This window comes from Mytilus californianus, unplaced genomic scaffold (genome assembly GCF_021869535.1).
Source record: "Mytilus californianus isolate M0D057914Y unplaced genomic scaffold, xbMytCali1.0.p SCAF_22, whole genome shotgun sequence".
In the NCBI taxonomy this organism is placed as follows: Eukaryota; Metazoa; Mollusca; class Bivalvia; order Mytilida; family Mytilidae; genus Mytilus; species Mytilus californianus.
In genome coordinates this window covers 635347-663239 of record NW_026262671.1, presented here as the reverse complement: position 1 = coordinate 663239, position 27893 = coordinate 635347, and the positions used below count along the sequence as shown (strand labels likewise).

The following is a 27893-nucleotide window of genomic DNA, read 5'->3' as shown; positions in this document are numbered from 1 at the left end:
ACGGATCAAGTTCTTCTGTATCAGTGATTGACTTTGCCAGATCATAATCACTTACGTTCATCTTGTCAACCTCAGGATGTGTATCTTTCTTGTTAAATTTGTTATTTTGGTTGCCTCTGTCTTTTGAATTCATATCTTTATATACGGGATTTGAAATTGTATTGTTTGTTTTGTTAGCCTCATTTTGAATTTCGAACGCGGATGAGACGATCCTAGTATATACATTTTTATCTTCATCGATCTTGTTAGCTGGTTCTTTATTGTTTGACAATGGTTTTGCTACGGCATAGTCAACAGTAGGTATATTAAGTTCATGATACTGTCCATCAGAATTATCTTCCTTTGTATATGCAGGCACATTTACTGGACGATCGTCACCTCGAATAGTTTTCATGTGCGGTTCTTTGGACATTTTTCTACAATGAAAATACTTGCATGCAATAGTTCAAGGAGTATTTTAAAATTTAGACATCTTCATTGTTTTTGTAAGATTTCTTTATGCGAGTTTTTTGTATTTTTTACTTTTAATTCATGTGTTTGTCTTGCCTTTTCTTGTTCATTCGCATTTTTAATGCCGGAATTATAAATCCGTAAATTGGTAATATAGGATAAATGTTAGCAGTATTGGTAAAAAATGACTACGAAATTTTGTCGGCCTTAATTTAGAGTGCTACAGTTCCTCTTTTTATTTAAAACACCACACCGGCACTAAAATCAGTAGTTTTGATCTCTAAAGATGGTTTGCATGATAAAAAATGTTTGCCCACATAAATCATACTGTCCATATTTGGTATCAACTGAAATTTTCGGCAGCACAAATCGATCGTAACCAAGTGTTTAGCCTTCACTGTTTTTGTTGTTGTAAATTGAAATATGAAGCAGACTTTACGATTTCTTGGTATTGTGTTGAATGAGATGGTAACCATATTTCATTTCTCTGAAAATGGGTATTACTGTGATTGAACAAAATAATGGATTGATGCTTTTCCCAGTTTGCTAAGCATGTTGGTGTGTGGGTATGCTAATGAATTATACTGTTTATACAAGTGAATTGTTTGCATCAAACAGAAAAAAAAAAAAAAAAACCAATTAGATCATGTATCTCATTCCACAGAACATTTATGATACGGTAAATTTCCAGGTCATAACATATAGTTTGAAATTTTGTTTCATACATTATAAATAATTGTTATGCCTCAAAAGGAATGATCGAATTTTCTTCTTTTTTTTTTTTTTTTTTTGTGATAAGTATATCATTACAAATATGAATTATTTTATTATGCTTTTGCACATTCATACATCTTCGAAAGGTTGCTGTGAAACAAATGTGAACACATTTAAGATGTCATATCATGTTGAGAATAAACAAATAATGTGAATGGAAATGATTCCAGGCTCTGTAGAATCTTGCTCGTCCAAAGTGATCATATTTTGCAAAATACTGATTTATTATGATCAGCAAATGGTCTCTTTTTTTTTAAATGTGAAATATATGTCGATAAAGTTTTTCAAATATGGTAATGACCGTGTTTGTCGAAGAACAACATTACGCATGTCCTCATTTTACAAATTACTTAAACTTACTTGCTGTTATGTCAGCTTTTTCCGGAGACGTGGAGGCAGTCGGAAGAAAAATCGTGTCACCGTCGTCCTCAACTAAACCTTGAATACATTGCAAATACATGAAGTATATTATGACATCACTATGCTGTATTCAGAAGACACACAAAGAAAGAAGATAACATTTGTTTTGTGTATAATAACTTATGAATTGAGATTGGTTGTCATGATTTACCTGGGTGTTATGTTTTGTTCTTCTAAATCAAATCCAAGATTTTGAATTAGAGAAGTCCTACTTCAACCCTGTAGTAAGGCGTAAACGGCCTAATTAGTAAATGTGATTAGCTATGAAGGGAATATGAATTTTAAAAAAAATTGGCTATGTACTTGAAGTTATAGGAAAACGTGCCTTTAAAACTTATAATACTTCATTATTTTATATACGAAAGCGAATACGAAGACTTTATCAAACCAATGAATGGCTCACATAGGGCATGATACTTATAATGATTACAAATAGACATAGTGTCATGCCAAAAAATGACTTACGTGTCCCCGTCTTTCCACCTACAATACGGTAAGGTCCACGTTTAATGGTCGTACATTTTCCTTAAATTTTGAAACTAATATAAATTGAAAAACTAACAGTTTTATCTATTTACTCACATGAAACAAACCGGGATGCGGTATTCAGTACGTAGGTGAAACCGGACGCCATTTATCTAAACGCACGCAAGAACACCTTTATCGCTTTAGAAGAAAGTATCATCTATCAACACCTTAATAAGCACATTCATCCTATTAAATATTTAACAGTTCAACCATTAGAAGTAGTAAATAAGCAGCCTGGGGAATCTCATTCAAAGTATGTACGATCACGGAAAATAATTGAACTAAACTGGATTAAAAATTTACAGACAGTCTATCCTCTCGGTCTTAATGATAATATCATGGAAATTGGTAATATATCAAGAACCGATTCTGTTAACATTTTGGATATAGTTTCTAAAACTGTTCTTAAAAACCGTTCTCATGGGCGTAGAATAAATCGCAATCAGAAAAAAATTCGTACCAACAATACAAACAATTTAGACCTAATTACTATTTCAAAAAACAACGGCAGACATTGTTTGTTAAACAAGCTCTGTTCTGTACCTGTTAATAATAAATGATATCAACTTTTAGAGGAGTGCAACACAATACCATATTGCAGTCTTAGTATGAAATCGTCCAAATTATAATTGCATATTGTTATTCTAAACTGTTTCCCTAAATTGATCGCCCTGAAGATCATATAAAAAACATTTCTTTGAAATCAAATATGTCAATAAAGGTTTTGGTTTTGTAAATATTGCCGGTATTTTTAATGATCATTCCGCTAAAGAACAAATTCCTTGCTATTTTGATAATACTAAACCCCCTTATTTGTTATGTTTACACAAAAATCTACCCGGAAATATGTTAAATATAGAGAAGTGTGTAAAGATGTTAATATCAGTGACAATCCACCTACGTTATTAAATTGCAGTTATTCCGAATACATTTATGGCCCCATTTATCATGTTATAACAGGAGACCTTAACATCGTTCATTACCGGGAGTTGAAATAAGTCCTCAGTAAAGGACCTAAATATCGTCCTCCGTCAATTATTTATTTCAATGAGTGTCGTAACATCATCCTAGTCTTACTCCGTACTTACTGCACGAAATGGATAAAACGAGAAAAACTGACAACAAATCCTTAGATTCTTTTTTTAATTCAGTAATGAACATAGTTGATATTCGTATTAAACATTTTAAAGCACATTTTACTCCTAACAACAACCGTAATAGCCCTATTTCTCGTATCAAACATAAGATAAAAGAACTCGCCATGGAATATGTTTTGTCCCGGCTGAGTTGGCTGCCAATAATATCATTATAGTCTGACGTAAATTTTATTTTGAGGTTCTGCAAAAGGAAATCACGAATTCACTAACATTCTAACTGACCTTATTTTCGGAAAATGACATCTGTAACAAACATAAACTTTTAGCTACCTCTTTACAAGCAAAACCAAATACAATGAAAGTTCTAACTCTGTACTGTCTTTCGAAGCTGCACAATATCTACCCTATATACTACTTTGCCTCATAATCTCCTTAATAAAAAAATTCACACACCTAATTAAACAGGCTTTTAAAAAGTCAGAATGCGAATATATATATGTTCAAACTCTTTTCGGTTATTTTTTAGTAACAACAAACAATAGCTATATCAGTTGGACCTGCTTTTATACGATAACTGCACTTGAATTTTTACTAAATAACATTTTTGTTCGCTATGGAGATTCCGTATATCGTCAAGTTATCGGAATTCCAAAGGGGACTAACTTTGCACCAATTATTGCGGACCTGTTTCTGTATTATTACGAGTTACAATTTATGACTAAAATCAGCAAAGACCCATCGGAACAATATCTGATACAAAAATTTAATAACATTTTTAGATATTTGGATAGTATATTGGCTCTCAATAATAACGACTTGAGTATGTACACTAAAGAGATTTATCCCGCTGAACTGACTTTAAATTAAGCTAATACTAACAATGAACACTGCCCATTCCTGGATCTTGATATCTATATCTTTAACGGGAAGCTTAATACCAAACTTCACGATAAAAGAGATGATTTTTCATTTCCTATTATTAATTATCGATTTTTAGATGGTGACGTTCCCATGTCACCTTCTCATTGTGTTAATATATCTCAACTTATTCGATTCGCTCGTGTATGTAACTACGTATTTGATTTTAACGAAATAAATCTCTGTATTAATGAAAAATTATTACACTAGGGTTTTCGATATCACAAACTTGTCAAAACACTTACTAAATTGTATCATGTGTACAAGGACATCATTCGTAAATATAAATCAACATGCAGACATCTTATACGTTCAGGTATTTCACATCCAATCTTTTATGGTAGTATTCTATACAAAGCACAACAATGTCGTCAATCATCTCAAAAGCTAACCAAACCTTTAAACAGACTTATTCACAAGGGATATAGTAACGATACTGTTGTCAGGTCATTAAAGAAGACATTATTTGGCATTAATTTGATTAACTCATAGGGTCTTTGCATCGGAAATAAACACATTTATTCTAAAACAAGATGTTGACATGATCCGGGTTATGTTCTTCTCATATATGTATGTTATTCTGCGGTTTACATGTTGTATCGACTATTATATTATTCATTTGTGCGTTTCTCTGTGATGAGTGTTCCTGAGTGTGTTTGTACTGTATTTCTGTCACGTAGTTGATGTGTTTCCCTCGGTTTTAGTTTGTAACCCGGATTTGTTTCTCTCAATCGATTTATGACTTTTGAACAGCGGTATACTACTGTTGCCTTTATTTATGATAGTATGATACTCAACCCCTAACGGGAGGGTTTTTGTGCTTTATTTTCCTATGATAAAGACATTTTTTTTCAATCAGTATTATTGAGGTCTGGAGCTGGCATGTCGGTAACTGCTAGTAGTCGTATATGTTAATTTATGTATCATTGTCATTTTACTTAGTTTCTTCTTTTACCTATTCTGACATCAGACTCGAACTGGACTTCTTTTAAACTGATGTTTATTGCACGTATTGCCGTGTGTCTGTTTATTCTACATTGGCTAGAGGTATAGGGAAGGATTGAAATATCACAAAACATGTTTATCCCCGCCGCAGTTTTGCGCCTGTGCCATGTCAGGACCATCTTGACTTTGTTAGTCTCGTGTGGTTTTTTTTTAATTTTGGTTCATTTATATGTTTCAGATTTCAGTGTGACGTCCATTTTCATTGAACTAGTACACATTTTTGTTGAGAGGCCAGATGGATCCCGCCTCCGGGTGCGAGATTTTCTCACTGTGTTGAAAACCCATTGGTGGCCTTTGGCTGTTTTTCTATTCTTTGGTCGGCATGGTCGGGTTGTTGTCTCTTTGACACATTCCCCGTTTTGATTCCCAAAAGTGAAGAAAAATAAATTATAATGCTTATGATAGCCACAGTGTTGCAAAAATCTTCATGTTCACACAAAAGAAGAATTCAAAATAAATCGATTTTCTGTATCTATATTTTTGAAATTATTAAATATTATTTAAGTAGAATCTAGCATAATTTGTTGTTGATCTAATGCATATTCCATCAGGGAATTAGTTACATCTTCAATTGATTCAAAAAAAAAAAAAAAAGAAAATTATCTTATCTTTGTCAATCTTTATATAACAGCCCTGCTCAAAAGCTAATTTACTCTCATTCTCATTTGTGTGAGGTGCTTTCTAGTTTCAAAATTCTACACAACATTTAGAAAAGTCTCGATTTTTAAATATCTTAACAATTTAAAATAAGTTCGCAATTTAACCTGTTTTACTATTATAGCATTCCGTAGAAGATTATCTTTTCAAAATTGCATATACCTTTTTGACTGAAACATCTTTAATCTTATTAACATTGAGATTATTAATGACTGTTTTGCAATTATAAAAGAATAGAAGAACACCATGTGTTCATTCCATTCTGGTGCATATAAATGTTATCTGTTAGAATTTGAATTAACACATGACACTCGTTCATCATGTTCATGTCATTTGTAGTGGATTACGACCAAATTTCCCGTGAAGTGTTAATTAAGATGATTTCTATGAACTCATACATACAAATTTCAGGTATACATTTTCGCAAGGATATTTCGTAAACTTTTGCTCTAGTTCATACGAATTATTTTTTTTGTGATTTAAAATGAAAAATACTCCAAATTTCGGAACCATAAAGTAAAATAGAATTAATTGTCCGATAAAAAATTGGAAGATTTGTACAAAGGTTTTGGCATGGAATTACCAAAAACGCCTGTTAGCTTCAACATGCTTTCAGAGCTCTTTGATATAAATCATTTAAGCGGTTATGAATGTCGATGGAAAGAAAGAAAACTAATAAAAATCTACATTGCATAAGAATTAAACTAATTTTCTTTGTTCTTAACACTACCCATTTACATTTTGGTCAATTAAAACGTAAAAGATAAAGGGAGACGTAAACTCAAGGGCGACTTATAAAAAGAACAATGTTTACTTTATAATATAAGTAAAACAGATAAACAAATCTCTTAGAGAAGAAATGCAATACGTGAATCTATTAAAATTAAACAGAGAATAAACATATACTGATGCCATGATTTAGCATCAACCAACAGAGTGAACCTAAAACTGTGTACTTAAAAATCACTTTGTACGAACACAATCATCTTAATTTTTAATTTGTTATTCTTTATTTCCAAATCCACAAAACGATAACGAAAGACTTTTTTTACATGCCAGTCTAAAGAAATGGAAGCAGGAATATCAGGACCTACAGTCCATGCCCAGTACGACATTACATCTATACAAAGCCTTATTAGTTTATGATCGACTGTATATTTAATATGGATCTAAATTTCAAGAAAAAATTATTGTTACTAAGTCATATAAGTATTTTTGTGTCGCCTAATTTGTTACAAAATCGTCCAACTTTTTCACAAAAACGAGTTTTGCCAACTACAAATTCTTAATTCGCATATGAATACAAAAATGTATTGTGTCGCCTGACATCGACTCTGTAACGACACACAGAGATCATTTCTATCATAGCCTGCGTCAAGTCAAGTAAACCCTTTTAAAACCATGTCTTTTCTTTTTATGTACATACAACAGATCTTCAGGAAATTTTTATATATCTAATTTTCTCACTTATTTAATGGGTTTTTTCCTCCGTCTAGGATTAAAAAATAGTTGATTATACGTGCTACCAAATACATGAACAGCTTTTTACTTATGTCATTGTAAATTTACATGGACAAGAAGGGGGACAAACAAATTGAACACCTAAATATAGATGACAGAGGGGGTCCAAGCCATTATCGCTTGATGTGTGCGTCACACATTGTAAATTCGCAACTTGTTAACTTGTTTAAACTGAATTAACAGAATTTTAACAAAATTTAACAGATTTTTCTGCAGGATATACAATTGTGCACCTGCTACTTTAAATTAAGATGTGAGTTAATTTGGAAAAGGGGGGGGGGGGGTCACATAAGGAAAAAAATTGGATGAACATTTTTACATTTCTACTTATACTGTTTGAGGACAATAGGCTAAATTTATAAGACAGAACGGTATCTCAAAAAAGCAATATATTAATGCCAGATATATTGCCATAAATAAACCATCTCCTTGCAATATAAGACACTAACGAGGCCTTATTGTGGTTACTTTTAGAGTAGTTACATAAAAAAGACGAGGTCCATATACCGTTACATAGGGTAGCGCAACTGTGATCGTAAAATTTAATCATAGTTCAGTTTGATTAAAATCTGGTACATCAGATAGCAGACACATTTCAACATATGACATAAAATGTGTATGACTTCGGATAAATGTATGTATTACTGTTAATGTCTCTGAATCATTGAATAAGGATTTTAGGGACAGGCTATTTTTGCATCAGCCAAGTTTTATGTTCTAGTCCAGGTATAGCTTTCTTCAAAACTTATTAGGTCCAAACAAACAGTGAATTACACAATTTTATGGACATAAGATCTTCAGGAAAGAATTTTATATATCTAATTTTCTCACTTATTTAATTGGTTTTTCTCCTCTGTCCAGGATTTGAAAATAGTTGATTATATGTGCTCCAACTACATCAACAGCATTTTAACTACTGGTATTGTAAATTTACATGGACAAGAAGAGGGACATATTAAAAAGTTTGAAATAGGATAAAGTATTGAAGAAAGTTTACTAAAAAACAAATTGAACACCTAAAGATAGATGACAGAGGGGGTCCATGCCACTATCGCTTGATATCTGCGTCACACATTCTAAATTCGCAACTTGTTAACTTGTTTAAACTGAATTAACGGAATTTAAAAAAATTAACAGATTTTTAAAATTGTAAAAAAAATAAACAATTCCAAAAAACAACATCGACATCAACCAACAACAACGACTAGATAACAGGTTCTTGGCTTAGGGTAGGCACACATAGGATATGAAAGAGTTTAACATGCTTGTGAGGAATATATTGTCTCTTGATGAAGGACAATGGTGTTATACCACTACATGAGACCAAATTGCAAAAATCTGTTAGAAGTGGTTGTTCTTATCAGATCGGTCCTACATTTTGTAGCACAAACAAAAATAACAAACAGACAAAAAAAAAATAACGATCGCAGAGTATTCAAAGATTTTGAAAATTTGACCTTATCCCAATTTCAACTGTAACATATCTATTCTAACGAATACTTTATACTAATGAAATTAATTGTATCTAAACAACAACAAGCACACAGTAATAGGAAGAATGCATAAGCAGTTCAAATATTCTTCTTCTTAACCTTTGTGTTCTTCCAGCAGTTTGGTCGATGAAAATGAAACCAGGTTCAGGCTGTGGATTTTTTAAAGTTTTAAATCGTAACATTAACGAACATAATTCAAACTTTTTAGGTCTTTTGAGATAAAATATAACAAAATGTATCCTGTGCGTTGCAATATGCAAAAGAAAGACAGCCCTAGTGTGCAATAAAATTTGGCGAGGCAATTCGATGTTTGTTTTACCACGGTACACTTAAAAACTATTTATCACATTACAACTTTTTTGCAGTATGTATGTAAACAAATCAACGTTTAAAAAGGCGAAATTACTTCATATGGTCAAATCTTTGGTGACTTTTTAGGCCCAAAATTGGTATTGCTCTATATTAATTTATTGTTAGGTTGAAATTACAAGACATGATCTTTAAAAAAAACCGGCCATTTCCTACCTAACAAAAAACCGTAACCTAAACACTTTATACTGGGATAAAAACTCTCAGTACTGACTGGTCATTTTAATTGAATCTTGCACTTTTATATTGGATCAAATTATAATTGAAACTGTTGTACATTCTCCTAGTTGTATTATGTCATTAAGGCAGAAGACAAATTGTTTATAAATACAAGAAGAAAACCCTGAAGTTAAACATATTTGGTTTGAATATTATATCCTGTATTTCCAAAACTTGTTACAACAAATTATCTCAAAACAGGCATATCCTTTTTTTTTGATACACTTGTAAACAGTAATTTAATTGTCTTTCGAATTAAACACGGAATAAATTGATGATATCTTTTATCAATGAAACAAAACGTAATGAAAGGTAAAAGTTGCCAGTTCTTTCTTTTAATCTCCCCGTAAAATAGACCAGCTAGATACAATTAAAAAAGAACGCATTCGTGTCGAAAAATTTCGAAAACAACTTTAAAGATCATGGGTTTTAGTTTTGAATATTCGGATAAATTTGAAACTGTGATTTGAAGGCACAGTAATCGTTTTAACGGAAAATGATTTTTTAAATTTTATTATGCTGCTTTTATCTCAATTTAAAACAAACAAAACAGAGAGTAAATGCAATCAAAATATGAAATATCTGCCTATTCTATACATGTATCTATATAAGTCTGAAAATGAAACCCAAAACCGGGCAGATTTTATCTTTTACCAAACATTCATAAGGGCAATAACCCAGGAAGACCAATTATTTCAGCGAACGGTCATCCGTCGGAAAAAATCTCGGAATTCGTTGACTTCCATCTTCGTCAACATGTTGAAGACTTACCATCTCACACCAAAGACACAACCGATTATCTAAGAAAAATGCAGGCCTTAAATCCACTTCCCTCCATCACGACACTTGTCTCTATGGACGTCACCTCCCTCTATACGAATATTCCACATGCAGATGGCATTGATGCATGTAGAGAAGTTTGGGGTTCCCGACCAGTAAAATATCCACCTACTGAATGCCTGGCCAAAATGCTCACGCTGGTACTAAAGAACAACAACTTCACCTTTGATGGAGATCATTATCTACAAGTTAATGGAACTGCTATGGGTACCAAAATGGCTCCATCATACGCCAACATATTTATGGGCAAATCAGAAAAACAACTCCTTGATTCTTCAATCAAAAAACCGCTTTTCTGGTATAGATTTATAGATGATGTGGATATGAAATGGAATAAAAGTGACGAGGATTTAGATACGTTCATCACTCATTCCAACAACATACATCAAAGTATCAAATTTACTCATGAGAGATCTAAATCCAAAATCACCTTCCTCGATACTTCCAGCTCTCTTACAGATAGCATTATATCCACAGACCTATATTTTATGTCTACTGATACTCACCAATACCTGTCCCATAAATGTTGCCATCCTGATCATTGTACAAAGAGCATCCCGTACAGTCAGACACTCAGAGTCCAGCGAATATGTTCCAACTCAGAAATAACTAAAAAAACGAATGAGTCAACTCGAAACCCGCTTGAAGAGAAGGACTTTAAACACAGAACTATTCAAAAAGTTTTCAGAAAGCGGAAACTATTCCAAGGAGTAAACTGTTAGAATACAAAGATAAAAAAAAAAAAAAGACTCCATGCGTTCTTACTTACCATCCATCTCTCAAAAACAGCTTCGGTGTCATTCGTGAGCATTGAAAAACAGTTGAAAAGAATTCCAAATTATCCAAAATTTTTCCCGAGCCCCCATAATAGCTTTTAGGCAACCCAATCTGCGGAACCTGCTGGTGCGGGCTGAAGTGTCTGATCAGAGAAGTACTTCTGGAGAATGTCGTTCGTGTGATGAAAAACGCTGCAACTGCTGCCTACAGATGCATCACTCATCAACTTTTCACAGTAAGGCAACCGAAAATAACTATAGGATATTTTGCAATGTAACCTGCAAAAGTATGAATGTTATTTACATTCTAGAATGTTCGGTTTGTTGCCTCCAATATGTTGGTGAGTCAAAGCAGCCTTTCCACAAACATAGGAGTGATATCTCTAAGAAGCCAATTCTTCGGTTTGTTAGCATTCCAGACAGTCGGGTCATAAACTTGATGACTTTAACCGCATGAAAATCCTAGTGATTGAACAGATCATTCACTGAAGTGATGCCCAGCGACAGGTTTGGGAAGGCTTCTGGCTAAAGAAATAAATGTACATCATCCCAACGGCATCAATAAGAAATACTAGCAGTCTTATTTTACACTCATTTTTGGATGTACATATACACAGTCAAGTCTATGGAGTATCAAGTTTTGTTTTATATTATGATGTTCAAGATTTGGGATTAAATCAATAGACCAAAACTTATCTGTATTATTGAGCTATTTTTACACATACAATTAGTATTGTTAAAATTATTCACACTGACGAAGGCTATTTGTTAAGCCGAAATATTTGTCAACACGATTTTATAACATCACCTTTGTATATTACCATCTTATATAAGTACTGTTGTGCAAATCTTTAGACTAGATATATTGTGCTGTATTTAGACCCCTCTAAAAAGAAATATGTTTTGCATGCACATGTATAAAAATTGCGGTTTTTATCCAACGCAATCATAGGTTTGAACGTTGTTTTCAATTTAGACTTGTTTATATTTTTTCGTTTGGGCTTGTATTATATTTGCCTTCGGGTTTATATGATCCGTTCATCCTATTTTGACTCCTCAAAATTAAAGAGTCTATCCTAAATTGAGGTAAGTTGTATGGCTTTCCAAATACCGTGTCGATTCCTAACATCACTGAAGAGACATTAATTGTCGAAATCTGGATATGGTGTACAAAAACCTTTGCACCTTTTGTTTGCGATACACCATCTTTTCCGCTAGTTTCTTGTTTTCTGTTTAGTATTAAATTTATAATTAAGATCCATTTATTACATCGGTGATCCGTTTATTTTGCAATCGGAAATGGCAATCAGCAGGGTTTAAGAACATTTGTTGTTCGACCTGTTAGTCAAATGCGTTTTGTTAAAATATACTTTATCACTTTTTTGGTCTTTTGGAAAATGTTGTTTGTGCTGTATTAAGACCCCTCTAACAAGAAATTTGTTTTGCATGCACACGTATGAAAATTGCGGGTATTATCCAACGCAATCATAGGTTTGAACGTTGTTTTCAATTTAGACTTGTTTATATTTTTTCGTTTGGGCTTGTATTATATTTGCCTTCGGGTTTATATTATCCGTTCATCCTATTTTGACTCCTCAAAATTAAAGAGTCTATCCTAAATTGAGGTAATATGTATGGCTTTCCAAATACCGTTTCGATTTCTTACATCACTGAAGAGACATTAATTATCGAAATCCGGATATGGTGTTCAAAAACCTTTGCACCTTTTGTTTGCGGTATACCATCTTTTCCGCTAGTTTATTGTTTATTGTTTTCTGTTTGGTATTAAATTTATAATTAAGATCCATTTATTACATCGGTAATCCGTTTATTTTGCAATCGCAAATGGCAATCAGCAGGGTTTAAGAACATTTGTTGTTCGACCTGTTAGTCAAATGCGTTTTGTTAAAATATACTTTATCACTTTTTTGGTCTTTTGGAAAATGTTGTTTGTGCTGTATTTAGACCCCTCTAACAAGAAATTTGTTTTGCATGCACACGTATGAAATTGTGGTTATTATCCAACGCAATCATAGGTTTGAACGTTGTTTTCAACTTAGACGTGTTTATATTTTTTCGTTTGGGCTTCTTTTATATTTGCCTTCGGGTTTATATGAATTGTTCATCCTATTTTGACTCCTCAAAATTAAAGAGTCTATCCTAAATTGAGGTGAATTGTATGGCTTTTCAAATACCGTTTCGATTTCTTACATCACTGAAGAAACATTAACTGTCGAAATCCGGATATAGTGTACAAAAACCTTTGCACCTTTTGTTTGCGGTATACCATCTTTTCCGCTAGTTTATTGTTTATTGTTTTCTGTTTAGTATTAAATTTATAATTAAGATCCATTTATTACATCGGTGATCCGTTTATTTTGCAATCGGAAATGGCAATCAGCAGGGTTTAAGAACATTTGTTGTTCGACCTGTTAGTCAAATGCGTTTTGTTAAAATATACTTTATCACTTTTTTGGTCTTTTGGAAAATGTTGTTTGTGCTGTATTAAGACCCCTCTAACAAGAAATTTGTTTTGCATGCACACGTATGAAAATTGCGGGTATTATCCAACGCAATCATAGGTTTGAACGTTGTTTTCAATTTAGACTTGTTTATATTTTTTCGTTTGGGCTTCTATTATATTTGCCTTCGGGTTTATATGAATTGTTCATCCTATTTTGACTCCTCAAAATTAAAGAGTCTATCCTAAATTGAGGTGAATTGTATGGCTTTTCAAATACCGTTTCGATTTCTTACATCACTGAAGAAACATTAATTGTCGAAATCCGGATATAGTGTACAAAAACCTTTGCACCTTTTGTTTGCGGTATACCATCTTTTCCGCTAGTTTATTGTTTATTGTTTTCTGTTTAGTATTAAATTTATAATTAAGATCCATTTATTACATCGGTGATCCGTTTATTTGGCAATCGATAATGGCAGTCAGCAAGGTTTAAGAACATTGATTGTACGACCTGTTAGTCAAATGCGTTTTGTTAAAATATACTTTTTCACTTGTTTGGTCTTTTGGAAAATGTTGTGTGTGCTGTATTTAGACCCCTCTAACAAGAAATTTATTTTGAATGCACACGTATAAACATTGCAGTTTTTAGATCCATTTTGTTACATCTTGTGATCAATTTATTTGGCAATCGCCATTGGCAGTCAGCAGGGTTTAAGAACATCCGTTGTTCGATCTGTTAGTCAAATGCGTTTTGTTAAAATAGACTTTTTCACTTGTTTGGTCTTTTGGAAAATGTTGTTTGTGCTGTATTTAGACCCCTCTATCCAACGCAATCAAAGGTTTGAACGTTGATTTCAATTTAAACTTTGTTATATATATATATATATATATAAGTATATTTTAACAAAACGCATTTGACTAACAGATCGAACAACGGATGTTTTTAAACCCTGCTGACTGCGATTGCCAAATAAACGGATCACAGATGTAACAAAATGGATCTTAATTTTAATATAATACCAAATAGAAAACAAAAAAACTTGCGGAAAAGATGGTATACCGCAAACATGAGGTGCAAAAACATATATATATATATATATTTGAAAATTGAACTCAACAGTGTTAGAATTAGATTTTTTATGCTGACAAATTTTTGTCCATCAACGGGATTCGAACTCACACCTTTGATTCACTACAGTACCAATCGCTCAGCCTCCTGTCCAGCGCTCTAGGCTAAATATAACTTCAATAGTCGTAGTGGAACCTTGTCACGTAAGGTGACATAAGACATGTGTTTTAAGCGTGTGTAGATTTTATATTATTCTTTGATACACAATGTATCTTTATTTGTCAGCAATCTTACTCAACATTTTTTATATACCATATGGGATAATGAGGATAATGATTCAATTTATTATACAGTCACTAGAAATAAGTATATCATACAAACAAGTCTAAGCAAGTGACAACCATACAATATATATGCCCACTGGATTTCAGTGTTTTTGAGACACAGGGTAAATACAAATATTTATATAAGTCTGAAAATTGAACCCAACAGTGTTAGAGTTAGATTTTTATGCTGACAAATTTTATATACACGTCTAAACATGTGACAACTTTATGACAGACATTTTCTATCGAATAACACGTGGTTATACAGGGCTAACACTATACTATATATATATATACAACTCGTCTCATAGTTAGCCAAACAATGACAGATCTTCAAATTTGCGTCAGCAATTTTTTGTTCTTCCCTCAGCGGGATTCGAATTCTTGCTTCTGTGACATCGTGTCAACACCGCCTGCACCGTTTCCAGCGCCACATATATATTTGTATACACCATATTCAAGCGCTGCTGGAATATTGATACTTATAAATTGATTGATTGTAGTTTGCTTAAAGTCCAGTTGCAAATATTTCATGCATGTTCAGGACGAGAACAAATTAACAATTCTGCTCTCTCTCTCTCAATAGCAACTTTTCGATAATTAATAACATAACTTACCAAACCTGCATACAAACGGATAATTGTCATCACAGTGTTCGACATCTTCATTTTCCTCTTTTAATTGATCACCATCACGATGTATTTTGTAACACTTAATAAGTTGAACATTATCTATGTCATCTGTAAAATATCATTGATATTTTAGTTTACTGATTATTTAAATAGAAATAAGAAGATGTGGTTTGAGTGCCAATGAGACAACTCTCAATCAAAGTCACTATGTGTAAAAAGTAAACATTTATAAGTCAAAGTGCGGCCTTCATCAAGTAGCCTTGGCTCACACCGAACAGCAAGCTATACAGGGCCCCAAAATGACTAGTGTAAAACAATTCAAACAGGAAAACCAATGGTCTAATCTATATAAAAAACAAGAAACGAGAAACACTTAAGAACCACATAAAAAAACGCCAACCACTGAAAAACAGGTTCCTGACTTAAGACAGGTGCAAACAAATGCAGCGGGTTTAAATGTTTGTTTTGACACGTTGTCTTTTAAAACGTAGTTACAGATGTATGAGCAACAATCTTGCTCATTATCCTAGAAAACTTCAACGAAATAGAAGTGTAGGTGATCAAAATAGTTCGTGTACGACTTTGGCACACGCACGTATAAAATGGGAAGATGTCCATTCAGTGTTAATTTTTATTTAACATTCACAAAAGGTGACAGTGACATTATATCTAATATTCACTACACTGCAATTACCATACTATACATTTTCTTTAATTAGAATTATAAACACGATCAAATAATCATAGGAAACAAAAAAAGTAACCAAAAAAGATAAACAATCAACAAATAAATTAAGTTTGAATTTTGCTAAAGGAAACACTTACAAGATTTTCGTTGATAGAAATATGTTTCTGACGTCTTTCACTTGTCCAAAAGGGATGATTTAATCTATCAGAAGTACAAAAATTCTCTGGAAACCACTTTATGAAGGAACCTTGTCTTTCGCATTTTATAGATGCGTCGTGGTGATTGTCTGATGAAAATCCAAGGTTAAAGTTGTTATCTAAATCATAATTAAAGGGTTCAATTGCCATCGACAGTCTGTCTTGTTTCTTTAAGCAAGTGTTAATCGTTAATCTACTTACAGAAAATATAGCATGCACAAATACAGAAAGTTGTTCGCCTTTGCTTTTTTTTTTTAAATGTATCATGTCTGTGTTCATTTATCATTTCGTTGATCAGCAGGGTTTTTGGGTTATTATATAATCTAAAAATTAATAATAATCCTGTATAATCTATACTTATAGAAATTAAACAATCTAATGTATGATACCTGTTTCCTTACGAACCGTACGTATTTCTGGAAGAATGTTCATCAGGTTCGCGGACACATAATTCTTTTGAACCCTAACCGAATTAAACGTCAATGAGCATACATGAAAGAAAATAGAGAGTCAAGATCTGGTGAAATCGGTTTTGAAGAATGTCAAATTTACTTTATATTAACTATACGAACTATTAGTAAACTATTCGTTTAAGTAAACTGACCAGTCTTTAAACTAAAATATGTGTATTAAAAATTGAACTCATCTTGCATTACCTAGTTAATTTCTGTGTCATTTGGTGTCTTGTGGAGAGTTGTCTCATTGGCAATCATACCACATCTTCTTATTTTTATAAGCAAATGTTGCTATATGCGTTTGTGCTGTCCCTGTACATTTTGGGATTTTGTTTGTTGTTGACTTGGTAGTTTATAAATTTTGCCAATCTCGTAAATTCTTACCACACGTTACATTATGGTTGAGTTCACATGGATCATAACGTCGACGGAGAGTACCAAAGAGACAATTAGTTACCGCAATACATTCAGGTGGGTTGTCATACTCTCCTGTATCAAATTCTTGCAGTTGATCTATTAAGTATAATTTGAAACCTGAATGGTAATTTTTGCTTTAACTTCGAATTAGTTACTGATGCTATCTGAAGAGGTGTGCATTAACAGGATACTTTTATGTGATTACATTTTCACATTCCCCTGTTCACTGTTTGTAATAGATAAAGCAAAGCATGAGAGGAGCTTAGACCAGCAGTGCTTCAAATGCGGTATCAGAAGTTGTAATTGCACTTTCTAATTCTTCCTTCTTGAACGCGTAAAAAATAAGGAGAAAACGAAACAAAATGTAACCTCAATAACCAATTTACCTATAAACAACAAATTGCAGACTAAACAAATTAACGAAAACTAATCTAAGGAGGAGCTACAAAAAGGAATAACATATGAAAAAGAAGTATTAATGCTTTTATTTTTCAGATACTTTCATAGATTTAGAAAATATCAAATACTGAAAACGAATAAAAAGAAAACACTTGCATGAATTTTTTTTTAAAGGGAGACCATGTTCTTGTTTGCAGCTGTAATTTTTTTTTGATATATATACCTGTTTTATTTCACTGTGTCCGAAATAAATATTCTAGAAATAAATTGTAAATGACACTGGATGTTTAGTCTTGATACTTACTTTACACGATGTGTTTCTCCGTTAACTAAGTGTGCTTAGATATGTGTCACCGGACGTTACACAATCAATCAATCTTTTGTTGGAAGGGAGGAAATACCTTCACAATTGGTTTAGAAAATGTTTCCTTAATAGAACAACTCCTCTGAAACTACATGACCTAATGGCATTTAAAGCAGGCACCTTACTCCATAACAATAATGATTTACTGCTATAGCTCTTTGATTCTTTGTAACAGGCATTCAACAGATACAATTGGAAAGCTTAAAAAAAACAACAAAAAAACAAAAACAAAAAGTGGATGCCTTTATGATATTTAAAATCTTCGTAGAGACAGATATTACTATGATTTAAATAGTCATTTTGTATTTTTTATACTAATATATATGATTATTCATTATCATTAATCCCTGTTCCTTTTTTGATAAATATCAAATTACGTAGGTCAAAAAATTGATTGATTGTGTTAACGCCAGTTTGAGCACTTTTGTCTACATCATGGCGGACAGTTATCCTTTGTGGAGGAAGCCAGGGTATCCAAAGAAGACCACCGACCTTCGGCTTGAAAACTGGCAATCCTAGTTAATAAAGATCGGAACGCAACTGTCACGAGGGGGAATCCAATTCGCAATCTCAGTGTTGACAGCCTGTAGTTCAGTGGTTGTAGTTGGTTCTTGTCTGTCATAGTTGTTTTCGTAAATTGTTTTGTTATAAAAAAAAGACCGTTAGTTTTCGTTATTAAATTGGTTCAAATTTTTCATGTCTTGGTCTTGTATAACCGACTATACGATATGGGGGTTTCTGATTGGTGAAGGCCGTACGGTTGCCTATAATTGCTTACATCCACTTCATTTGAACTTTGGTGGATAGTTGTATCATTGGCAAGCATACTACATCTACTTATGTTTATATTAACGACTACCGTAGATGAACTATTACGACTAATCAGTGACCGAGGTCCTATGTAAAAAAGATAACCGTGACAGTGGCAACTTAACAGAAACATTTTGGAACCCTCATAAGCATTAAAACGAAAGATCTACATCTATAAAAGTCATGTAACCCAAATTGTTGTCATTTCATACAGTTTATGGCTTTGCCTTATTTGTTATTTCTACTACACCGAGGCCCGTTTTTTAGCTTAAGGTCAATTATATAAATCATTATGACAAGATACGTTTTTTCATCAACAAACAAATTTTTTGAATTAACTTTTTGAAATATTTTCTTTTTATACAACAAAATTGTATGTTTCAAAACATTGGGCAGTCTCAATTGTCCTAAAACACATTGTTCCGACACCACATTTGTCAGACTAGCTAGTGGTCTGACACCTCAATAGTCCAACACCCGAAAGTTCTGACACTTCCATAGTCCGAAAGCCCTTTAGGCTGTTACCTGCATAATTAGACCTAGGATTTAAATAGTTGGATGTTACGAATATAACGCCCTATCCATCGTATAAAAATGTAAAACAAGTTAACAGAATACTTTTGTCTATATTAATGTTAATAGGAGAATTTTATCACTCTGTCGTCAAATAGAATGATAGAGACACCAATTCTATGTTCATGTCAATGTCAGGTTCTTCTTTGTAGTTGGTGACGAGTCCTGTTGACTGCACTCTCCGTCAAATACACTGAGTATAGTTGGCAAAAAAAAAAACAGCCTTTGATTTAATTGTGATTCCTGGGAAGCATCATTGTCCACCAGCATCGTAATCAATCAATCTAATTAATTTGTTGCTTTACATACATGTGTTTAAAATATCAATACCAGCTTTCAAATGAAAGTAAATTGAAATACAATTTTATGTTTATCTTATCGATATTTGTTTTATAACTTAGAAATGCTATATATAATTATTGAATCAAACGTGTGTAACACTTCATATATACATTTTATAAAAATGATGTCAACTATTTGTATACTGTTAAATTGTTCGCAGACCGTATTACGTTGGCACGGAACTTTACCACAATGGAATGTGAACTACATGTAGTCTTCCAAGTTTCCTTATTTTAATACACATTTTTTTTAATTTCCAAAACATCACGCCAATATAAAACAGTTGTTTCCTCATACTTTTTATTATGTTGCGTTATCCTTCGATAAAGATTTCTTACAAAAAACAAATTTCAAATAAACCATTTCCTTTTTTACATTAAATAGATGCTATTGTTGATTATTTATAAGGGCTATTTTCATTTTGAGGCAAACCGATCTGTTTACTTCTTATTTCTAACAGAGATTTTAAACAAAAGACATCATCAATCGAAATGTTATTTGCTTCGACATTACATACAAGATGATACTCACGTTCCCAAACTTTAAAACAATCCGTACAATAACAATGATTGCTTTTTTCAAACGACGATATACCATGCAAGCAGTAACAATCGGTTCCCTTCAAAAAAATTCGTATAATCATATGTATATACCAGTTTGATCACATACCACATTTGATTTTGTTTATATTCGTAGAGTGATTTATTGAACTTAATGAATAAACCTTGGAATAAAATGTATTAAACAACAAAAGCAGCACGCCAACCCTATCAATTTCTATGACATTAAAAGTTCAATCGCATTTAACTTTTTTTTTAAGTTATTGATATGAGTCAACATTCTAACCCAACTTTTATGAAGTCATAAACACCAAATTCTTTCAAAATGAGAATTTTCTTAATCTTCATTTTTGAAGCAAAAACCATTATAGAATTCTTGACACATTTGTTATTACTAAAGTCGTGCGTATCTTTTCACTTGAAAACAACGAAAATGACTTTAATTTTCAGTTTACTGGTCGAATTCTTTTCTAATGACCAATTGGAAGTTGAAAATTTCTCTGTAAACTCTGCATTATTTTTAATGTTATGCATAAAATATATAATGGATTTCTACAAATGTTTACCCTAAACAAGAAATTGTGAACATGGGCCCGTATGCATAAAGCTACTTAGGTTAAGATTTGTTCCGAACGGACGGATTTTTCTTCATGTCCTACGATAAATTAGTATTACGATTGGATATCTTTACTTAAGTAGCTTTATGCATACGGGCCCAGCTATATATGTTAAGGTGTTAAGATGTTTTGCGTTATTTGTGTTGTTAAGTATATTTAGAATTTTATCCTTCAGTCAGGACCACTATTAAATTTTGAAATCTGAGACAATTAAACTGTATATTATAAAGTATGCGTTCTTCGAGAGCGCTACCAAGCCTTGTCAATGATGTCTTCGGCGATTCTTAAAAATATTTGTAACAAAATACTATTGTCATATGCCCTTCTCCCGTCGGAATTTTAAAATATAATATCTCAGAAAACTTTTTCCATCAGTTAATGTTTTTTTTTTTTTAAATTAAACTAACATGTCCACTCTTTTAGCGTTTTTTTCTTTTTTTATTGTGCCGTTGCTGTCTGATTGACACGCTTATCCATAAAAAATTTCATTCATGTTACGCTGTGCAAGTAAATACATCGTTTTGCTTAGTTAGTAAAATGCTATGAACAATTTGAAGAAGCTTGATGATTATTATTACAGCTTTCCTCGTATCTCAAAATATGAAAGTAACAAGACTATCCCATTTGTATCGGGATTAGAGGGAAGAGGTTGGAAATGAAAATGAAATTATATTTGTACATAATTTTAATAGAATAAACAGTTACTATCAGTGCTATCCAAGAATTTCTTTAAAAATATGCTTACCTTAATTGTATAAAATTTATATTTTTCGCACATTTTTTGGCAGTCGAGCTCCTCCAACTGCCATACAGCAAAGTGTTTGACATTTCCATTGATAAAGAAACAACCTGCAAATAAGTACCGCAGTGAACTTATTTCATCAACATAAAACCGTTAAGCATATAGATTACAAGAATATCAGTTGACAAAGACACTTTTTGTTGTCGCACGTGTAGAACTGTACAATATTCTGAATAACAATTGTATCGATCTGATAAGTTAAGCCTTTTTCAACTGATTTTGGCAGTTTGTACTTATGTTGTACTGTTAAATCACTATCCTAGGTTAGGGAGAGGGTTTAGCGCCAACAAATAAGTTTAACCCCGCCACATTCTACACGAGTCTGTCCCAAGTCAGGAGTAATTGAGTGGTTGTCGTTTTTGCTGTTCATCATATTTGTTTTTCGTTTATTGTTCTCGTGTTGTGCTGTCACACCACTGTCCCATGATATGGGAGAGTTGGCGACTTTAAAGTATTTTAACTCCGCCACATTATGAATGAGCCTATCCCAAGTCCGGAGCCTGTTTTTCAGTGGTTGCCTTTTGTTGGTGTATATTATACATGGTTTTCGTTCATTGTTTTGTACATAAATCAGGCCATTAGTTTTCTCGTTTGAATAGTCTTACATTTGTCATTTCGGGGCCTTTTATAGCTGAATAGGCGGTATTCGTTTAACTCATTATGAGTTTCCTCATTGTTGAAGGCCTTGCAGTGACCTATTGTTGTTAACTTCTATGTCATTTGGTCTCTGGCGGAGAGTTGTTTTATTGGCAATCAAACCACATCTTCTTATTTTCATAATTCATTTGATATCGCAAAACTACTTCCTTGACATTATTACATTTTTCAGTTTGATGGTTCCTTTTAAATACTATGAAACATTGTATCCAAACATTTGTGATGTTTTTTCTAAATATTGATGAGTTAATGAATTAATTAAACTGACACAATATGAGCAGACCTTAACCATTTTACAAAAACTTTTCCTTTTGAATCTAAAAAAAAAGTTATACATAAATTACTCCCATAAGAACAAAATAAAAAAGAAGAAAAAAACAAAAAAAAAAACCACTTAAAACCCTAACTAATCACAGTTGAATAGAAAAAACAAAGGCATTTTTTGCAGAAAAAGTAAAGTTAATAATGCAGATGAAATTAAAAAGAGAAATTAACTGAAGTTAATGAAATTAAAGAGGAACAAACAATAAAAATAAAGCTCATTTGAAAGAAAAAAGATACATATACATATACAAACAAAACAATATTTTGTATAAACATCAGGTACTTAGTACCTATATACAATAACACGATGTGATTTGATTGACATGACTGCAACAACTATCCATAAATGTTTATATATACCCAAATTACATGGATTTAAGCAAGTGTTGGTCAATGTACGGCCTTTACCCATACAGTAAAGTTTGCTATAAAGGTATACGAAATGACAAATATAACACAATTCAACAAAGAACAGCAACAGTATGATTTATGCTTAAACAATAAACGAAAATCAAATATGGAGCAAACAACGACAACCATTAAATAACAGGCTACTGGTGTAGTAATGGAGCAATATGATCATACAGGGCTCAACATTCAGTGCGAATGTGCAAATGTAATTTAAACACTTAATATATGCATAATTATACATGATCTTTAATTTGCAAAGCCATAGCAACAAACCATGACGAAATTTGTACATTATGTAAAAGGTTTCGGTTTTGTATCATCTACTGAGCAAATGTTGGACTGGCAATATATATGAACACCAAAATAACAGCTTCAAAACAATGAATACTGAAGTTGGCAATACGAGTGAGACATCTTGACTTGCGTTATTGGCGTTTTTAGGAACTGAATGTTGAAGACGGATCATTCGTGGTCTTTTTTTTTAAATTTTATCTATTTATAGACTTGGATTGATTCAGAAATTGAAATACATATAGTTGCAGACCATTTGAATTTCTTTTGGTTTCTTGATGTTTCTTTGACGTGAGTTTCCCATTTCCTTTTATTCATATACTTTCCCTTTTCCATTATTTATATCTATATCCCATAAGATATACATTTAAATGCTGAAACTAAATTTGTCCCCACAAACCTCGTATATAGGCCCATTGGGAATATGCCTCGTATTTACCAAACCATACATTTTGAATACCATTTCCTTCTATCTCAAATTGGTCTATCACTACCGTTGTATTACTTTCAAGGACTCCATTGTGTTGTGAGCAGAAGTTAGAAGCATTTTTCCATGACATTTCTTGTCGGTATAATGTCAAATTCACTGTTGACCGTCCTATAAAAAATATTCATGTCAACAATGTAACTTTATTCATACAGAAGTTAAATGTTTGTTAATCACATATTCACTCATCAACAATTCGTGAAAATGTGTAATACATGATCGAAACTGTAAGTGCTTCAAACACTCTTCACCAATGTCTGACTTTAGACAACGTGGCAATGCTACATCTGTCACACGAAAATCAGCTTATGCATTATAATTTTGTCTTTCCAAAGCTTTAGTTTTATGTCTTAGTTATACGTTATCCATATTTTTACATCCGTCTCAATCCTATATTTTGTCTTACATGTATTCAATTTTAATCAATTTTCAGAAGCTGACCTAACTGTCAAATACTCGAATCTATGTCACAATGTTTCTGCTAACGTTTTAAGATAAAACAACGATTTGAAATGCTTTTCACATCATTGGATGTCAACAACATAATTTGCCATTCGTTCTATTTTTGATAGAGTCTAATGTTTGATTTTGTCAGTTTTCAAGGAATTCGCCTTTGTAAATTTACCTTGGAGTTCGGTATTTTTGTTTATAATTTTTCACTTAATTAAACGTTAATATTAGCTGTAAGGAAAGCACAGACCAATATGTATATATATATTTTTGCATTGATACGCGGACTATTATTTTAGTTGTCATGACAGTATATCATTATGCGCATCCATCCTACAAGTAAATCTTTTCCTGAAAGTGTTGTTGTTGGTTCATCTAGTTTTTATTTCTTCGTGTAACAACGTTTTGTGGACTGTTGTTCGTCTTTTTGTCGTTTTTCATTTTTGTCATGGTTTTGTCAGTTTGTATTCGACTTTTGTATTTGATTTGAATATCCCTTTAGTATCTATCGCCTCTCTTTTACATTTTATTTTTCGAATAAAAAATAGTCTTGAAAATTACTCTTGCTAGCCGTTCATCACTTCAGAAGATATATCATCGCAAAGATAATCGAATAATTAAAAAGTTAAAGTCTCTAACAATAGTTAATGTTACTTTTATGATGTGTAATGTAATTCGCAACAAAGCCTACAATTAGACTAAGGTCATCATTGTTTTGCAAATAAAGAAAATTACTACATGAAAAAAAAACAGATATAAATTGTTTCCGTGCGTACAACAAGGCTATCATTCGGTATGACGAGATAAATGATCGTGAAAGAATAAGTAACGGTGGTTGTGATTGGATCGTGAAAGATCTGGTATAGGATCGTGTGAAGAAAATCTTATCGAGGAGACACATCCAACGTTATTAAATAATCTCATTTAGTAAATTATAATGAAAATATTGGAAAATTAAAACTGTCTGTCAAAATAGTTCAACATTATGATCAGTATCCGAGAAAATTCATGGTTTAAAAGAACACCGTTACAAAACAAAAGGAAGATTGCTCATCGAAATTTAAAAGAAATAAAAATATAATTAGCAAACATGATTTTTTTCATATTTTGAATGAATAAAATACTTTTCTATTAAAAATATCGTTGCATGATATTGTTCAAAATGGTTATTAAAGTTATATTGTTTAGTAATCAGAAACTTTGCAAAAATGGGAATATTTTGGATCGTGAAATATCTGTTGCCGCTTATTTGTTATTGCAAAAATCCACGAAAACGACTAAATCATTCTTTAAGAACATGATAATTTATATTTGTAATTGGTATATCAACAGTTTGGATTTTCATGACTGTTTCTGCTTCAGTTTTGTTTGTGAATATGGCTATACTGGTTCAATGCCAGTGGATCTGATTATTTGATGATCCCACACCGAACAGTTGCCCTATAACACTATAAGCAAATCTGTCCGTCCTGCATAAGTGTCACAAAAAGATAGGATTGTTTCATCTGATATCGATTAGTTTTTATACACAGTCAGATATATAAAACGAAGGTCCTTGTTTTTCTTTCGAAGCATTTGGAAATAAAAATGTAGTTTAAAAAACCCGCAGGAAAACAATTGTCGTATGGCACAGGGATTTTCCTAAGTTAATGGTGGCTTAAACTTAGTTCTTTATAGTTAGCTAAAACGCCCACTTGTATGACAGTTGTTGAATGTTCCGTAACATTGCCAAATTTGGTGAGCCATCCAAACAGACATAATTGGTTAACGTGAATATAACTGGGATCCAGCAGACAAAACTGTGTAAACATACACCACAGACACACCACAACTGAATTAAACGTTCAAACACACATACAAATATATCAGCCAAAGACACCAACAAAAAACGTTTTTGTATTTGATAATGCAGTCAGTATAGTAAAGCTATAAACTTTCAATATTAAAAACGAAATAAGTTAAATATAAATAAAAGGGTATACAAAACAAAAACAACACAATAAAAACCTAATATGTCAAAATCGCATCTCTTGACCCACCCGCATAAGAAACGCCAAAAGCCAAAAACCTGAAAGCTGGATACACGTATACAGAGCCACGTCAAGAGTCATACGACCAAATAGAACGTAATAATAGACAAATAAAGGTAAAACTGTGAAGTAGATAATATTCTACACAGAATCGGCACCTAGAATCTATTCGAAAGACAATCCTGTATTATTTGTGAAGTACACATTGAATATTTATCTATTAGGTCCTGGTACTTTCCAGTGAACTTTTTGAGAAAAGGACTAGACGTTCTTTCACAAATCATGGCCCTTTTTTTTTAGCTCAGACACTGATGATGTTTTACAAATTCTGAGTAGCAGCTGAAAGCTCCTGAAAATTGTTTGTGTTGAGAAATGTATACTCAAAACGCGGATGAAGTTGGTAAATTGCTGCTTGGGTGAGGAAAATATATAATTTCAAAATTGGAATGATCCCGCTTGTCATAGACTTTGGTATTGAGATGACCGCTGTAGTCAAGTTCGAGGTTTATGTCTAAAATTGAGGCAAAGGAAGCTGTGGTGTCTGCAATCTCTTGTTCAGGACTATTACTGAGATCCAATCAGAAAAGTTTGTATTGTTAATGGAAAAAACATCTTCAATATACCTGTATGTGAAATTAAATGATATTGCTTCTTTGATCTAACCTTTACGAAAACAAAAACGTACACGTTAAGATATTTCCAGGGGAAGACCACCATGCCCTCTCTCGTTTCACTGATTTTTGGATGCATTAAGCATTAAAAATACAAAGATAGAATTGAGAATGGAAACGGAGAATGTGTCAAAGAGACAATAACCGGACCAAAGAGCAGAACACAGGACTATCTGACACACTAAAAATTGAGTTTCAAATATATCATGATATATTTGAATGTGACCATTATAGGTACAAAACGAGATTTCTTCTTAAATATTCTCATAGGTTTATGTGTCGTCTTTTGTGTTTTCCTAAAACGTACTGCATTTTTTCTTTAACGTAGTGCACAGTATTTATCATTAGGTTAGTTGAATCATTTTGACAGACATATTTCTTTTTTTCTGATTTGTTCCACCTTTTAAAAATACAGCAGATTTTTCACAGATTTTGAAGTAGAATGACCGTAAATGCATTCATGATCCGATACCAGATCTTTCACGATCCGATCGCAATGCTTGACCACCGTTAGTTATTCTTTCACGATCATTTTTCTCGATATACCGAATGACACCAGTGTAAAACAACAGATTGTATAGATAACAATCATATATACCGAATTTATTTTCATAAATGCTACATTTGTAACAATTTACTTGTATATCTTATTATGATATTGATTTTCTCACCTTCGTCACACGACAATAAAGCAATAAATACCGAAAGTAGAAGCTGTTGATCCTTCATTTTCTCACAGATTCGTTTTCACTGAAGAGCTCTCAGTAACAAGGAAGTTTGTAGTGTTATC

The 27893-nt window shown here is 32.4% G+C and overlaps 1 protein-coding gene across 2 annotated transcripts; it reads right to left on the bottom strand.

Moving 5' to 3' along the window:
• Positions 1 to 341: 341 nt before the first annotated feature.
• LOC127732054 (uncharacterized) lies at positions 342 to 27893 on the bottom strand. Of its 2 annotated transcripts, XM_052241096.1 has the most exons (9): positions 27775 to 27893; positions 23866 to 24063; positions 21726 to 21829; positions 20335 to 20422; positions 17283 to 17411; positions 16384 to 16562; positions 15544 to 15666; positions 1585 to 1662; positions 342 to 416 (listed from the first exon to the last, which is right to left on the bottom strand). In XM_052241096.1, the coding sequence occupies exons 1-7, from the start codon at positions 27830 to 27832 to the stop codon at positions 15658 to 15660; spliced, it is 765 nt and encodes a 254-aa protein (XP_052097056.1). In that variant the 5' UTR covers positions 27833 to 27893; the 3' UTR covers positions 342 to 416; positions 1585 to 1662; positions 15544 to 15657. The 2 variants fall into 2 exon arrangements, with proteins under 2 accessions (XP_052097056.1, XP_052097057.1); XM_052241097.1 differs by lacking the exons at positions 342 to 416; positions 1585 to 1662 and adding an exon at positions 10571 to 11592.